Source organism: Sander vitreus, chromosome 9, assembly GCF_031162955.1.
Source record: "Sander vitreus isolate 19-12246 chromosome 9, sanVit1, whole genome shotgun sequence".
Classification (NCBI taxonomy): Eukaryota; Metazoa; Chordata; class Actinopteri; order Perciformes; family Percidae; genus Sander; species Sander vitreus.
In genome coordinates, this window is record NC_135863.1 from 3,620,279 (window position 1) to 3,637,906 (window position 17,628).

Genomic DNA, 17,628 nt, shown 5'->3' on the forward strand with positions numbered 1-17,628 from the left:
TTTCCTTCCAGCATGTCCACTTCCCATTTTTGTAAAAGAAACTTCAGTCTTGAAATCTGAACATGTAGCTCTTGGATGCACCCCTGCCACATTGCTCCCAATATGTCAAAAAGTATACAGTAAAACCAGTATTACAGATGGCCATTGCTATGATTAGAGCTAGAGATAAAAATGTCAAAGGGTTACTATGGAGAGGGAGGCAGCATTATGAGATGTTGATATGCATCAGGCCTTTGGACCAGCTGTTGTCCACCTGACATTGGCTCCACTCTTCACTGATGACATCTGAATACACAAAGTAGACAATCAGCCGCATGTTGTACTCTGCCTGCTGGTGAAATGCACTTTTTCAAAGCAATCATAGTGGCTCTTGTTAACATTTTAATGAGAACAAATGAGATAACCAGCATTATCACTGTAATCAATGTCATCATTACCTAACCAGAGGGCTTTGAATTATCCCTTATGTTTTTTCTACATGCTTGGTTTGCAGACAGTAGGGGTTGTGCTCTAGCCAGGTAGCAGCTTTGCTGCCATTTATTATCTGATGGTGATGGCAAGTGCAAACAGTTGCTAGGGTAATAGCAAAGTTTTATTGCCCTTCCTATTACGTTAATGCTGTCACATAATCTCTTCGTGCTTCCTGTTTGCTAGAAAGCTCTTTCTCATTCACATGATATGGGACAAAAGCTCAGAGCAGACGGATGCTGTCATTGTCGGAGTTCTTTATAAAACAGAGCAGAGCTGTTTCCAAGGTGAATAACAGTTCTGCACAACATCGGTTGGAGAAGGCCTCACTGTCAGTTTTATATCAGGTAGTGTGAATGATTAAACATGCAGACTCAGAGTTTGCAAGTAGTTGTGCAAATACTCCACCTGACCATATGTTTACATTTGATTTTTCATTTATGTCACTGGTGTGAGTATGTGAGATACTTTAAATCGTAAGTGTCATAATAACTGTAACATGTTTTTCATTACTGTATTGTATGTGAGTATGTGACTCTGCTCAGCAATTTCTATAATAAAGATCAAAATATTATTTTAACCATGACAGGAAAAGGACAACACATTTTAGCATTTTATTTCCAAATAATGTAGTTTATTTTCTGGTACGTAAAAAAGACAAAAGTGATATAAATATAATAATATAAATTAAATTGCACGTTTTTTTCATCTGTGTTTTGGTAAGAATGTGACACATACTGTATATTACAGGCAAATAAATACAAATAAATACAAAATCATAAAGTACCTTTCATGCCAACAGTGTAAGACTTTGAAAGATAGACATTGCACATCACAACCACAAATGTTGGCCTAATGGCAAAGAAAAGTGCTTTTCTCCTTCCCTCCCGTTTTGGTTGTCACTCAGTCTGTAATACTTTCACTTGACCTCAATGTACAAACTTCATCTGTGTTCACACAGCAGTCCACTTAAGGCATCAACCTCAAATTTTATTTCCATTTTCCTTTTCTCTTCAATCGTCGGCAACTACAGAACAAACCCATCCACTGCTGCTGTTGTGACGATCTCTGTGTTTGCACCTGCGTCCAGCTTTATGACGCAGCACCTAATGTCATGCCTTTCACTTTCTCAACCTTTAAGGCGAACAACTAACAATCCTCCATCGGTGTGGAGAGAGTTCACGCCTTCTTCTCCTGCTGGCGCTGCTTGGTGGCCTTGGCGCTTCGGTTGGCTTGGCACACTAGATCCCTGTAGGCTGGAGAGCGGAGGAAGCGAGGGTAGCAGTCTTTGGCCATGAGCATGTAGATCTTGTGCTGGGCCGGGTCGAAGCAAGAAGGTGACGCCGCCAGCATGTTGGCTCTGGTGATGTCACGAGTTTCGTGGTCAATGTTAATCTGGAAAAAAAAGGACAAGGAGATTAGTTTTCTGTTTTCAATTTTGGAGAGGTTAGCAGCTATAACAAAACCTAACTGCAAAGTATGTGTTTTAGGCCTCACAATCTAACTTTTCGGATTCAGATTTAAATCCTTTATATATATTGGTTTTCCTTACCTCCCGAGGAGCGTCGCTGCCAATGAATTCATCATAGATCTTCTGGGCTTTGGCTGGTAGTTTGGCAGTGCACTTGGTAGTCCTGTAATCTTCACAAGCAAAGTAGAACGCAATGTTCTCCTCGCTGAACTCAGACACCAGGAAGGCTGTGAAGGCGCACAGTCCGTCTGAGGAGAAAGAGGAAATTTGATTACCCATTAGGGCATATTACGTCCCCACAGGCGTTCCATGTGTCTATAAGTGTATCTACAGTATGCATTTACTGGCATTTGCATTTTCATTTTTTGTGTGCAAATGTGTCAAGAAAATCAAGATATTTACTTACATTTGCTGGACAGGAGTTTTTCAAAGGACTCTCTCCACCTAAGGCATTCCTCCAGGGTTGGCCTGAAAATAGATGAAGTGAGATTAGATTTAACCCAGAATTCCAATCAAGCACACAGTGACAACACGTCAAATTATTTTTATAGTAGTATATAGCACAATATGTGTGATGCTTACTTATTATGCCCTATTTTGCAGCAGGATAGATTCCAATTGGATTTTTGCAAAATGCTCCCCAGCCTTGCTTTCAGCTCCTTGGCCCTGTGAGGACAAGAAAACAGGTTAGATACATTTTTCACAACACCTTGATTGCATACTGACAAGCAATTACTGTGCGGTAAAACTCACACTGAGTGCAAAGTCTAAATTTAGCATAACCTAAAATGGTCATTTGACTTCTCCAATGCTCTCACACAGATAATATTTTTTGATAACATAAAAATAAAAAAACAAAAAACATCTGTCTTCCATATCCTGTAATCCAAATCCCAAAACATCAACCATCTGAGTGTTTGCATGGCGCTTTATGTACCTTTCCAAGCAGCAGGTAGGCAGCGATGCTAGTCCTTTACACATACTGTAGCAGCAGGATGGAGCTGGTAGGGGTAGTGTCTCGGTCGGGTGGCAGTTAAATATCCGTTTAGTAAAGCTCAGTAGGGAGCGTGGCAGTCTGTGTGTCTGAACAGAGCCAGAGCAGAGGTTTTATAGTCCTACCTCCCCTGCTTCTGACATGTCATCAGCCCTCTCAGCCAATCACAGAGAGGTAGGTAGAGAGAGAGAGAGAGAGAGAGAGAGAGAGGATGAGAGGGAGGATATGCTGGGAAATAACTGTGAAATGATAAAAGCCACTTATATTCTACAGTACGCTCAGTTTGTCCTGCATGTCCCTGAAAACAAGCAACGTTAATAATCTTTTAGTGTTTTCTTTCAACAACTTATTTACACACATGAAAATAGAACATTTGCAGTATTTAAACCGCAGATGTGTGAATACTGTAGCCACCTTTAAGATATTGTTTCCCTCTGAAATGGAGTAACCTTCAGAATATTCATAAACTTGGCACTTATTTGTCATATTTGAGCTTTTTCTTAGAATTGTTTAGAATCAGAATCAGAAAGGGTTTTATTGCCAAGTACGTTTTTAACACATACAAGGAATTTGTTTTGGTGTTGTTGGTGCACGTCACACCATGTTTTATCAAAACATTTTAGCTTCAAACTTCTTTTTCATCATGCAACTACAACTTGTTACAAAGCAGAGCTTGTCTTCAGTAAGTTTCCCCTGTGCAAAACATCTGTGTGTAACCTCACAAGCCGTTCTGCTAATGGCATCCTGTGTCGTCACATCGTTTCTCGACAGCTCCTCTGCTCCTTTGTTCCTGGTTAGCTTTGCACAAAGAAGACATAATTGAAGAAATAGGCAGGTTGATAAAGAACCTTTCTGCTGGTAAATACAATAACACCCAGCCTCTTTATGGACCTGATAAAAAGTGTTACAATGGGAAGGAAATGTAGTATTTACTTTGTTTAATTACATTACTGTGAGCAAGCTGAAAATGCAGCCCACTGCTCAACACAATAAAGCTGAAGCATATGGCGAGCTGCAGGTTGCTTATCAAGGATTTGTTCATCATATAATTCAGATTAAAGGGCCATTAGGAAATCTCAGGCAATATGTGACTGAAGAATGGTAATGACTCATTACTTGCACTGCTTTACAGTGGCCTATTATGGCGTATTTCCAAAATAGAGAAGTTCCTGTAGCTGATTAAAGCAACAGGAATCATTGATAATAAAAAGTCTGTTTTTGTAAATGTGTTGATGTTCTCTTTAGTGCTAGATCCTAGAGTCACCAGAGCAAATACAGGAATTCAAGCATCTAAACGACAGTGAAAACATTGTGTTTCACTCGTCACGCAAGTCTATAGCCATGGGCGTTTCGAGGAACTGAGACCCAACATGGCTGTGTGATAGATAAAATCTACTCCCCTCTAATAAAGAAGTGTTCGTTGTCAAAGGTCAGTGGTGTGATATACATGTGTTACCTAAGTCACTTCCTAAGAAGCAGCTAGATCCAAGATTTTCATTAAGAGACATCACCTATCTATTTCCCTCTTTATAGAGAGAGTACGATGCCAAGAAAATGTTTTGGAATGTACTGAAACAAGGACTAATTACTTTTTTGGATTACAATAACCAAAAAGATTCTTGCACCACAGCTCAGATCAACACATTATATACACTAAGACACAAGACACTCTGACATTTATGTCTACCAGTTTGATCACGAGGAATATTGTACACTGATATTATATATATTTTATTGTTCAACAGTGATCAAAACCAACAACGGGTTAGTGTTTCTCTCATACCCTGCCCTGGCTCTCAGCCCCCAGCCCATTGGTTCCTAATGCAGACTTAAATATTTAAAACATGTCACAATTACTTACAGTAGTTTCACATTTAAAAACTAAATCATTTCCTAAAACAGATGCACTATAATAGTTTTTTTAACAAATGTTACTCAAACAGGAGGAAATAGTGTCTTTGTTGAGACTATTTCACGGCTTCTCTACCCCTCCATCTAATCACCGAAGTCTTTTTATTAGCGGCCACTTTAATAACTAATTGTTCACTCTTGAACGAGCCTCTCCTGATTGAAGTAATACTTGCTGTAGGATCCACTCATTGATGGTTTTAGTGTTTTTTATGGGATTTGTTGATGATAAGAAAAACTATAGAATTTGAACAGACTGATCCTTTGAAGAGGAAGTGGGTGTAAGAAAAGTTATGGCTTTGGTTATTTGTTTGAATGCTTTGAAAACAAAAAAGTTTTCCTGACAAGCGACCTTTTGCGGTTGAGTGAACAATGGTTGTTTCCTCTCAGATGCAATAGTCGAAGTAGATAGTTGGTAGCGATTGGAAATAGAACGCCATTTTGCTGGGGAGCATTTAATTGCACCGTCTTTTACTGTCAGAAAAGAACAAAGGTCTGCCTGGGAGCCTGGGGGATCCCAGCCACCCACTCACCTACTCAAACACTCATACTGTGATGTCAGCACACTTCTGCGCCTCCGTCAGACCTATTGAGACAAGACAACCGGAATCCAGAGAATAAAAGAAAAACATTTTTTTATTTTTTTTATTATATTGTTGAGCAAAGGGCTTTCCTGGAAACTGGAGACTCACTGTCCTTGAAGCTGTCCAGTGGAGCACACGTTACCAAACACCCTACTCCAACACAATTTCTATTATACCGATATACCACGAAAAGCACCCACAATTAATTAGAGAAAATATATTTTTAACACTGGTAGGATTACCACTGGTTGTGAGAAACGTGTACGTGAGTATTTAACATTTTTGTAACGGTTATTATCATTGCTAAAGACATATGTGATAGGTAAGATAACATCTTGTTTCTCAGAAAAACAGTTCTGATCTAAGCAAGAGAGAGTTTCATTGTTTGATCAGCCTGATCGTCTGGTGATGTTTTTTGTGGGCCTCTGACTGTCATGCATCCCTTTACGCTGATGTTCCACATGATGTGTTAACTATATTTTCCTTAAAGTAAATGGATTATTAATCTATGGGTTAAATGGTTATCGCTGACATAATCTATGTCTGTGCGCATGGTGCTCTCAGAATTGAGGTTGTTTAGACCTGGAGCACCTTTGGCCAGTTTTCAGTCCTAGAAAGAGTGAGTTTAGGAGTGATTTTGTGTTTTCTATGTATTTTCTAGCCATCTAATATCTAAAAACTAACATTGCCTAACTTTACGACAGACTGATACGGACATTTTTATTGCTATGTCACTCTGATTCCTATTATTTGAATCCTTTGTGTTTTTGTCACTGCTCACACAGTTGATGTCTCATTCTCTCTCGGTCTGTGCTCAGCAGCGTCTCGGGTTTGTATTTTATAAGCCATGACAGGAGGCCCCTGGCACTTTTTCCCTCACAACCCGAAGTTAAATATAAGTCTTGAATGAGGGCTTTGTTGTAGTGTTGTTGTTTGTTGTAGAAGTGGTGAAGGATCAAAAGGCAATAATAAATAAAATTACTTTAGAAACATATTTGTGTCAAAAGGTATTTGATTGTTGATGTACTATGTACTATTTTACAGTTATTTGCTCTACGTTTCAAAAATGGCCTTTATATGAGAACACTGGTAAAAACAAAAAAAACAAAAACTGAAGACAATTTATCTTGAATGTGTCACATTAGAATATTAAAAAGCAGCAAGAAAATGCAGGCAATGTTGATAAACCAGAAGTGACATTTACCTGTATGAGAGAGCCTCAAACGAAAGGTCTCTCTCACTCCTAGCTTGCTTCATCACCTCTGGGACAGAATCGAGGCTGAGGCCAGTTTGGGATACTTACGTGCCCGAGCCTTACTTTACCTCAACCCACAATTCTGCTTTTATTATTCACTAAGCCCTTTTACCTCATGTTACCTAAAACCAGAAGTCTTTTCTCATCTCTGTTCATCTCTAGCCAGGGCGAAGACCTTTTAGTTTCATTTGGGCTCAGCTGTGATGGAGGGAAAGCTCATCTTCAGCTCAGCGTGCTCCTTTCACAGATCACCTCCATCTGGGATCTGCTGCGGAGATGAGAAAGCAGGATTGGGTTCATCCTCTCGTTGGGGGACGCTATTATGCCACCCTCTATGATGCATAATCACCAAAGAGAAAATGACAAATACATCCGATGAGGTCCCTGACACTGTACTTTCACTCCGTGTTGGAAAACAGAGCAGCAACAGGCAATAATAGTATTATTTGATTGTAAATTACACTCTGATGGCAACACACGTTGTGTGCAAAAACCTCTTTTGCTGCTCAAGCTTGCATGCATCTCCTTGAAGTTAAAAATCCAAATTCGGTTTTTAAGATTTCCAAAATGGCAGTTAGCTGTTGAAGTTTGTCTTTTGTCACGGGCAGCTCACAGTGCTAATTACAAACAGACGTCCTTTTAGCCATATTTTGGCAAAAATATTATTTGGAACATGTTGAGCATAATACCGATGGCACACAAGTGGACTCTAATGCAATCGTAATTTAGGACGTTTCTAGCCTGGATGTTTGAATACTTTTTCACAGTGAAATTTGGTATTGTTGGAAACGTGGTGACTGTTTAAGAAGTAGTGTGTATTTTACAATGGTACGTACACTCAGTTGCCAGTTTATTAAGTACACTTGGCTGAAATTATTGCCCTATACCATCTGTAATAATGAGGCTAGACTGAATATTAGAAACACCTCCCAATGCAACACAATTTAAAAGTACCACAAAGTGCAGCCTCCAAAATGACCATTAGGTTAATTCAAATTTATCTAAAACATTTACCAAAAAAGCTGACCATTATAAGTTTTTAAGACGGTTAGATCTATTGCAGGGATGTTGTATTGGACAGCATTATTTTTTTAAGGAACTGGCAAGTGGGTGAATCTGTAACATAAGTGTGAAGCAATAAAAGTGTGCTCAATCAATCTTCTCTTGATAGATATAATCAGAATACTGATTCAGAACTGGGTCCCAGTGTAGTTTGCTGTTAAACAGATAGTTTCCAACTGGAAGAACATCTTGCTCTTTGTGTTTTTATTGATGATGACAACACGGCTCAAAGACTGTTGTGCTCTGGAGGACAATTCAGCTCTTGGCATGCTCCAACAAGGAGGCTGCACTTCTTTGTTTCAACAAGAAGCATTTACCAGCTGTTCAATTTGCTTTGCTTTGTGATGCTGATTGCAAATCACTGCCACAACACAGAATGTACAAATTAGGCTGCAGAACAGACAGACACACTCAAAGCTTACTGAACATCTTTTCCTGTGGGTGCACTTCCAGTGCGCTGCGAGACTTCTGGTGCATGTGTGCACCATCACTGTTCAGTTAATAAAACTCAACTGTGGACAGACTTCCCTGCAGACTTGGTGTGACTTTGTGCCCGAAGAAGCGTTGAAAGCACAGCCAAAGCAATCATTTTCCAGTAATAGCCCTGTGTTTGTGGCTTGTTTGTGTTCATAGCCTGTATGTGTTGGAGAAAAGAAGGTAAAATAGGAAAAACCCAACATGCAGGTCAATGCCACAGGAAGTGTCTGTAATGTTTCCCGACATTACATCAGCTTGTTTGTCTGTTTGTTTTCTTTTTCTGAAGGTCCCTCAAAGTAGTGACTAAGGAGCGGAAGGGGACAGCTGAAAGCCTGTTTAAACCAGTAACTGAATGGAAACATTAAAACAGAAAGATGAATTGTTAAATTGGTAAATTCTTGCACAATAATATAAATGTTTCAAATGGAGATCCACACAAAGAGGATGGATGATTTAGCTTATTTTGGTCCTGATGTTTGTGTAGTATTGTACAGTATATTGATTTTGTCGTTTGTGATTAAAGCAATTCTTGCCTAATGCTGGATAGTTCTCCACTCACTAGAAAAAAATGAATAATTAGGGTTTTAGTCTACTGGAATATGTTGGCTGTATACGTGTTTATTATCAACATGGCAAAGCTTTCCCGCATTTTTCCACTTTGCTCCATGTTTTTATGGCCATGGATGAGTTGACTTAAGACTGATTTATAATCTATGTACCTGGCTGGATTCAGATTTATTTATTTTGGTTTATTTTCATTCAAGCATGTTAAAAACATGACGGAACGGAATTTGTTACTCAGACTCAGCAGCGTACACAATAAATAACAAGCGTTTTAGCTAGAATACAATAATAATAACATCTAAACCCTATAATAAATATAACACGGAGTTAAAAACCGAGCAGCAGTTGAAAGGACAGACTTAAACGCATGTCTCACTAGACTATCATTTACTTCATACTGGAGAAAGTGGACAACCACAACTTGTCATTTGTACACTTCCGTTTTTGACCATATTAAACAAACATTATAACATGTTAGTTAGTGAGCGTTAGCTGCTGGAAGGAGGATATTGTTACTTTTGTGACAGAGCCAGGTTTTCAATCTCTATGCTAATTTAAGATGGTTATCAATCTTCTCATCTAAACCTCAGCCAGAAAGGGAATACGTGCATTTTACAAAAATGCCAAACTATTCCCTTAGGCCAAGCAGTTCCATTTACATGCTGTTTCAGTAAACACAGACAACAGATTACACATGTTTGCCATTCCTGGGAACGTGACATGTCATGATGAGTCTGCTTACAGAGAAGAGGTGGAACAGCTGGTCCAATGGTGCAGTCACAACCACCTGGAGTTAAACCCCAAGAAGACTGTGGAGACGACAGTGGACTTCAGGAGAAGTCCCCCCTCCACTCGCCCCCCTCACCATCCAGAACGACACAGTGGCCACTGTGGATTCCTTTGGGTTCCTGGGATCAACCATCTAACAGGACCTAAAATGGTCTCCCCACATTGACTCTGTCCAGAAAAAGGCCCAGCAGAGGTTATACTTCCTGCGACAGCTAAGGAAGTTTAATCTGCCTAAGGAGCTGCCGACCACTTTCTACCCAGCCATCAGACTCTACCTCATGTCTATTTCAATCCTATAATTAAAATATTGTTATTAATATATTACCATTGCACTGATCTGCCTTGCACTGTACTCATATTTAAATCCTAAAATCTCAGTCTATTGACCGATATTGCACTATTCCTTCCCTCTCTTTTATATATTTTTTGTATTGATATACTGTACACTATTTTCTTTATATTCTTACCGTCAACTTTGTTTTTTATTCTTAATATGTTAAGTGTTTTACTTTGAGAGCAAATATTACCGGAGTCAAATTCCTTGTTTGTCTGCGCAAACCTGGCCAATAAAGCTGATTCTGATTCTGATTCTGATGCGACAGCAACACCTTCAAATGAGGCCATATCCATGTTTGCCTGGATTGTTAATGGAGCTCAAATTTCACAAGTGGTTTCAGCGCATGTATTGGCACCATGACGGTAAACTGATCGCAGGGTTCTGTCCTATGCAAGATGTCTTAAGAATGATGTGTTATTATAATGATACTGTAATTATGATACCTTGGCTTACCTTGGCTTAGTGTAAAAAGCATCCAAATCTTTGCTAAAACTGTCATCAAAACTGAGTTCACAAGATGTAATCTTGGGGTCGAGGGTGAGGGAAGGAAGCTTCATGATCTGGACTAGAATTTAAAAGTATCTTTAAGAAATAAAATGTATTTAGGACTCATGTTCCTCTGAAATAATGATCAAGCTTAACAAAATATGTTGGGTTCAGATCATTTAAAGATACATAGCAGTTTTGGTAACCCTATATTCACAATTTGAACAAAATGTGGACTTGTGCTTGGACAGTCTTTTCCCCAAGCCTCTCAACATTTGTGAAGTTGTCCCATTTGGTCTCCGTGGAAGTGCGTCTGACAGTGTGCACGGAGGAGCCTCAGGTTGCTCATCTGCCTGATCGTCCTCTGGGGAGGAGAGGAGCAGCCGGCTGCAGGCCCAGCCAGATGCTCAATGTGGCTGTTAAACAATAACCACTGGAGTGTGCTCCCCCCTCAGCAACACTGTGATCCAGGACTACTCCCAGGAGACCGTTTAAACAGCCAGGCCTATAATATGCAAACGGTCATAAAATTTAAAGTGATAATCTGTGAAATAATGTATGTGTTTATTACTGCTATGCATTTTTTTGCACTAATTAATATCAGAAATCCCTTTATGTTTAAACCTTGTCTTGAGTTCAATCAGCTTTTTCTTTTGATGTTCCAGTGCCGTCCAACGATTAAAATATTTAATCGCGATTATTTGCATTAATGTCATAGTTAACTCACAATTAATCGCACATTTTTATCTATTCTAAATGTCTCTAGATTTCTTTTTGTCCCATTATTTTTTCTCATTTTAATGCTCTTATCAACATGGAAAGGTGGATCGGCTTGCTTTGTGCTTTTGTCGCCTGGCTTTGACGAGGAGGCGGAGAATTCGCATCAGCTGTGTGCTTGGCCATCAAGTGGTATTTCAGACTGGACGCGCTGTGATGATGGCTCAGTTCACAACCACAAAAACACACAGATCACTTTGGTCTTGTCAATGGAACCATTTGGCAACTTTTTAAAAGTAAACTTTCCATTCAGAATGTTACTGGCATCCATTTCGGCGTCTCGCTCAAAACGTAACGTTAGCCTACAACTCTTTGGCCGGCTCGCAAGCCCAAACAAGTGTGGGCGTGCCTGTTTTGTTTCCGGTCTAGCTAGATCCGGTGTGGTGTTGTAGTTTTTTCTAACGTTACTAGTTGTTGCAACAGCATGTGAAAAAAACAAATTGACGCCGTTAAAATGGGTTTGCGTTAACGCCGTTAATAACGCGTTTAACTGACAGCACTAGTTTAGTTATGTAAGATGTGTGTGGTCACACCACCTACTTTTGTTACTTCTCAAATTTCAAGAATGGAAAGCACTGTGAATGGAAGTAGTGCAGTGTGCAATTAAACCTCAGACAGTACAGCAGAAGTCACACAAGCAATAGTGAGCTGGATTCTGCATAGGTGGTAGCTGGCATTCTGTAACAAGATGTCTGTTTGACATAATGATGCTTTGAACTATATGCTAACATTAGCATGCTAACATTGTCATATTCATAATATTGGCTTTATGTGTGAGCATGCTAACATTTGCACATGCTAACATTTGCTAATTAACACGTAATACAAGCTAGACTGATGGGAATTGCATTTCTTTTGCAGGTATTTGGCCACAAACCAATGTACGGGCAAATAGAAATGTTTAGCTGATGATGGCACTAGATGAAAAGTTAGGAGATCACCTAAGATTCCTAAACTTCAATTACAAAGATTGTAGAAAAATATATTTCACTAGATAAGTGACATTTTGACATGCTGGTGATGTTCGATTAAAGTCATTATGTGAAGAACATGGATGTCTGTACCAAATGTCATCAGTCCATGTAATAGTAATATTTTTTTCCAAACCAAAAATGGTGGTGAAACCTAAAGTCAAAATTGACTTTTTTTAAGTTACGTAACGTTCTTAACTAACGTACATTAGTATTTTAACCCAAACCACAATCTTTTCTGAGTGGTTTTGTTGCCTAAACCTATAACCAAGTAACACTTGTTTTATTTGAATTCCCAACGGAACTCCCAGAGCGTTAAAAAGTGACACCAAGGTGTCCTGACCATGCTAATAGCGACCGTTACCATGTCAATAGAACCTACTACTAGATGTAGCAGGGCCATTCTTACCCATATGAGGCTGATAATCACTGATAATGCCCATTCAACGGAGTGATAACATTTGAAATGGGTGGCCAAACAAACACATGGTATCTTCAAAAGATAACCCAGCGTTAGAAAACATGTTAGTACCTTGTTTCCTTAGCAATATGCTACTGCTACTACATTATGACGCCTGTGTTTTAATCATTTCCTCTGTACATATTTACATACAGTATTTGGGTTCCCGCCAGCAACAACACTGGTAACTAGGAACATTTGACTTTTTTCTTTTTTTTCCCCTTACAAATGCCTTTGGGATGAAGCACCAAACATGATACTTTTTATATGACAATTCAAGTACCTTCTTCAAAGTCAATCCACAAGTGTAAATGTGTTGTGTGCGTCTGTGCTGTCACGTGTGCGCTTCATTTTACACTCACAGTTCATTAAGCCCCTGGGGATCCATTATTGTACCAGTTTTACTGAAGTATTAATAGACCTTTTAAAAGTGTGTGTGTGTGTGTGTGTGTGTTGTAATGTGTGTATTAGAAAGAGGTGGCGTGTAATTAGAGAGTAGCAGGGTAATCTGGCTGAGCCAAATTTCACATTCATGAATAAAATATAACCATGATGTTCTCTCCAACAAAACCCCCCTCCAGCCGTTGAATGACTGTGACATGGAGGTGGTCCTTTACCAACAGAGCTTGCCCTGGAGAAATTACCGATAATGATTAACTTGACGCTGAATAGCTTTGTTTTGTATTTGTTGCTGTACCCCAGTAGCGGGGTTGCGAAACGTAGGGCACAGACAACAGGACTGATATTTGACTCCCTTCAACATCACATACACACAGGTGCTGCCTTGGAGATCAAGACAAACAATCAGTAATGTCAATACCAGGGAGCAGCAGGCACTTTTATTATTCCCAGAGACTGTTGTTTGGAACTGAAAATAAGAGGTAACACACAAGTGGGCAATCCAGTCCTATGGGAATTTGGTTTAATAAGGACCTGAGGATACAAAAATACTGCTCTTTGTGCATATTATACACAGATGACAATAAAGCATGTTGAAACCAAGGGGGAAAGCGACTGTAAACAACCCATAGATCCTATGGCGCCATTTTGATGCTAACAAGCCAAGCAATCACCCGCCGTTAGCATTCCATTGACTGCCATTCATTTTGACGTCACTTTCACAGCGAATAACTTCACATCTGAAGCGTTTAAAGACTTTATTTGTCCATGGTTTATTTGTAAAGAAACACGACAATGTATAAAAGGCTCCATTACCTTGTACCTCACGTTATGGCTCCGTAGTAGGCGTTTTTGTAAAATTAGGATTATAGAAAACGATTGTGTCATAACCACGCGACTTACTGTCGCATAGTAGAGGAATTACCGTATAGTACAGGAGAAGCTCGCAGGCAGTTTTGACTTACATTAGCTGTATTAGCTGTAAGTTTAATTACTAATGTTAACTAGCATTTTAGTTAGCAATAATTAGCCTGTGTCCATGTTATCTCCTTACATATACCTACGCTCTCCGTCTCTGCAAGATTGGGAATGATTGAGATTTCTCTTGTCACAGCTACCAGAAGACTTCCAACTTTCAGACAGGTTGCTCACGTCACATTTACGTCGTCTCTCTCAGTTGGAGGCTGCGCAGTAATGCTCAGCGCTCACCAGAAAAGTGATTCTAAAGGCCTTCACTGGTCTCCGTCCAGAGCAACGGGATCTGTTGGTCCAGTTTATATACTGTCTATAGTTGAAACAGCCTGGTTATTATACTGAATTGCAATTAAAAAAAACAAATCATTGTTTGGAGTTGACCGAAGACCTATTTGCACAGGACTAGTATCACCAGGGGACCTCATGTGAGTTAGAAATTAGCCCCGCCCATACAGCAGTCTTTGGCTGCTGTATGTTTTAAATAAGTACTCATTCTTGGCTAGTTGCTAACTGTCCACTGTTTGGATGCTGGGCAAGTAGTCTACAGTGGTTTTATCTGAGCTTGTTTCCTGCAGCTGGATATAGTTTGGTGAGGGAAAGCTGAGACTACAGTAAATGTGCTGTAAAACCAAAACAATGAACACGGCTAAAAATGCTATTTTGAGCTGCAGAGTTGGTTGATAATACTCTGCCACTGCATGCAAGCCCTCATGCACTTTACAGATTCATTTAATTCAGTGTAGAAAAAATATTGACTAATTGAGCGTTATATTTACATCTTACATCATCTGATAAAATATTCCACTAAAAAACTGTGATAACATGTACAATTAATTTTGTTTTGTTGTTTTTCCTACACTTCTGTTGTTTGTCTCAGAGCCGAACGGGACAAGTTATCAACAATCCTGCTCATCCTCCCCGTGATCTATAGTCATGGCAGCGCTGTACCCTGGGTATTGTGTTTACTATTGATTAAGAGACCAGAGGGACACAGATTTGCAGAGAGAAGAGAGATACTGTAGAACAGTAGGAGGGAAACAAAGGATAGAATGATAAAGAGATTGAGGGATACTGATGTCATTTTCCTTTTGGTTGCTGTCCATTAAAATAAACAAATGAATAAAATGTTTGTTTAAAGTCAGTTGAAGGAAGAAGGTTAAGTTTGTGAAAAATGTTAATAGTGCTGTGGTTGAACGCAACAAAGTGCATTGTATGAGGCTCTTTTTTTTCCAGTGACAGTTTGTTTTGTTTGAGAATGTGACAGTTTACTTTAGGCACCAAAATGGCTAGTTCACATTAGAAAAAAGGTTTGTGGTTTGGGTTAAAAACACCAGTACCCTGAATAGTACCCCCAGGAAACATCAATTTCCTGGGTAAAAGTCTTGTGTTTTCTCCTTAACTTCTTCCATGACTCAAACATGCTCCCCTGCTCGAAAGCTAAGTGTTTTGGGACCCACAAACCACCCGACTTCCTCCCTATGCAGAATTTTGCGGTCTTATACAGCGGAAGTCATTGGGGACTTACAGTAATAAATAAGTGGAATACATATGAATTACAGTAAAGTGACAAATATAATGTCACAGTGGGCTTATCCATCCCACCAGTGCCCCAGATACTAGAAAAGAGCACTGGTTTCCTCATAAGTAGTGCTCTAGACCACAGGTCTTCTGCGTTTTTTTATGCCAAGGACCCCTTAAGTGAGAGAGATGGATCAGGGACCCTCTACTACATTTATGGTATTAAATTAAGTTGCATATTAAACTAGTCCTACAATAACGTTTGCATGGCCTAAAGCCTAAATACAAACCTTTTTAGTGCATAGAATACTAAGCTATTGAAATAGTAATTGTCGGCATGATTTTATAAATCTTTAATTTAATGTTAAACATACATGTGGCACAGGAATCATGTTTCCATCATAACTGAGGTGGTTTTTGTCTTTTTTGAAAAAGAGTTAATGCGCAAAATGGGAGATGGAAAACGCTTTGCCGAATAAGTTTTGACGTAGTGAACATAACTACTAGTTAGTGGACGTAACTCACATGACTATAGTCCCGGTATCCATCAGATGGGGGGGAAGGATCGGGATATGGGTCCCATCCAGTGTGCCGTACACTTGGCACAAGGTGCGTGGTGGAGTTGCGGTTCACTATAGCCTGTGCCTCAGCCACGGTTGTCCTGCTGACACCAAATGTCTCTGCCCCAACCCTGTATTCTGCACAAGTGGCCAACTTGTACAATGCTACCTCTCTCCATTTAGCCAAAGAACTTAAGTTCTAGACTCTTTGATTTGATAAACTAAACTACACTTTGCGCATTTTCTTCTTTTTTCTTTTTTGCGACATTTTAAAAGTTTCCTTAAAATTCACTTGACAATTAGATGGAAACATGACTAGTGAATCCTTAGGATGAACTGTATCTGTGGATGGCTGCCTTAGTGACTACCTTACCTATAGGCTTGTAAGCCTATCATTAATGTTTTTTACAAATTGGCTGATATATATTTGCTAATAATATGTTGGATTCATGTTAAGATATTTTAGTCTTTGAAAAAAACTTTCAAAAAGTCAGCAATAATTTGGTGACCCCGCTGCAGTAACTCTTCTGTTGAAGATCTCTGATCTAGACAGTAGAAATAGTGCCATGAATGTTTGATTGAATTCTGTTTTTAGTTTTCCATTCTTTACTTCATGTGACTCATCGTTGTTGAGCAGCTGCAACTTTAGACCTTGGATGTGAGGAAATGCAAAGTCTGTTGAGCAAGATTCTCTTCCATTTCCTTAGCAATTAACTGACTTTGTTGCTCATAAGCCAGTTATTTTAATTTCTATAACATTTCATGCCTGCTAATTATTCCAATATAATGGTAAATAGAAAACAGACATTCCAATCGTCATTCTCTTCTCCAAAAATTAAATAGAAGGATGAATCACCCCAGATTGAGGACTGGGTTTTCATTTATTAGAGTTTTTCTTCTTGTCTGGTTATAAAATGACATTGGATCTGGGTCAATCTGTCTGTCTATCTCTGTCATCAGTGGATGAATGCATTTTATAGCTCTAATAACCTTTTGGTATTATGAAAATTAAGTCACACAGGGCACTAAATACAGATGCAGATTCATTTTTAATCACAAAATATAAGGGGGAAGTTACATTCATGTGGAACACAGTGACATAGCATATAGGGTGATATGTTGTTGAGCCAGATTTGTTGTATTTCAACAGTTTGGCCTTCACAGTACACATGCAAAAAAGAAAAATATTTGTCTCCCCTGAAATCTTATCAGCTTATTTAAAACGAGTGCAAATGTTGAGGGAGCACATTTCAAACACATTGTCATGTAGGGACTTATTTTTTGGAGTCATTTTCATAAAATACTGATCAAGTTAAAGGATATCTAAATAGTTATTCTGAGTATTGCATCATGCTGAAAATTATTTAGGAAATTTACACAACACGTTGTACCTCAGAACAGATTCCATGGGGGTTGGGCATTCAAGTCACTACTGGCAGGAGGCCAATATTCAGTTTAATGAATCACTGAATGCTGAGAATGCTGTACATTTCAGGAAATTAGTTTTGTAATAAACAGCAATTTCTTTTTGTGTAAGGTATTTCAATTACTTTTTAGTCAGCACTTCCAAACT

General features: G+C 39.1%; 1 protein-coding gene across 1 annotated transcript; it reads right to left on the reverse strand.

Annotated features, from left to right (window-relative positions):
* Positions 1–1,068: 1,068 nt before the first annotated feature.
* On the reverse strand, positions 1,069–3,012 carry LOC144523075 (regulator of G-protein signaling 5-like). Its single transcript, XM_078258376.1, has 5 exons — positions 2,877–3,012; positions 2,522–2,605; positions 2,346–2,407; positions 2,021–2,187; positions 1,069–1,863 (listed from the first exon to the last, which is right to left on the reverse strand). Exons 1-5 carry the CDS (start codon positions 2,918–2,920, stop codon positions 1,648–1,650), a joined length of 573 nt encoding a protein of 190 aa, XP_078114502.1. The 5' UTR covers positions 2,921–3,012; the 3' UTR covers positions 1,069–1,647.
* Positions 3,013–17,628: the final 14,616 nt, after the last annotated feature.

Bases quoted from the DNA above. Each gene is read 5' to 3' on its own strand.
- LOC144523075 (XM_078258376.1), bottom strand. From the start codon at position 2,920: ATGTGTAAAGGACTAGCATCGCTGCCTACCTGCTGCTTGGAAAG. The intron at 2,408-2,521 runs GTAAGCATCACA...ATCTATTTTCAG, and splicing joins TGCAAAATAGGGCATAATAA to GCCAACCCTGGAGGAATGCC. The intron at 2,188-2,345 runs GTAAGTAAATAT...CTTTCTCCTCAG, and splicing joins AAAACTCCTGTCCAGCAAAT to ACGGACTGTGCGCCTTCACA.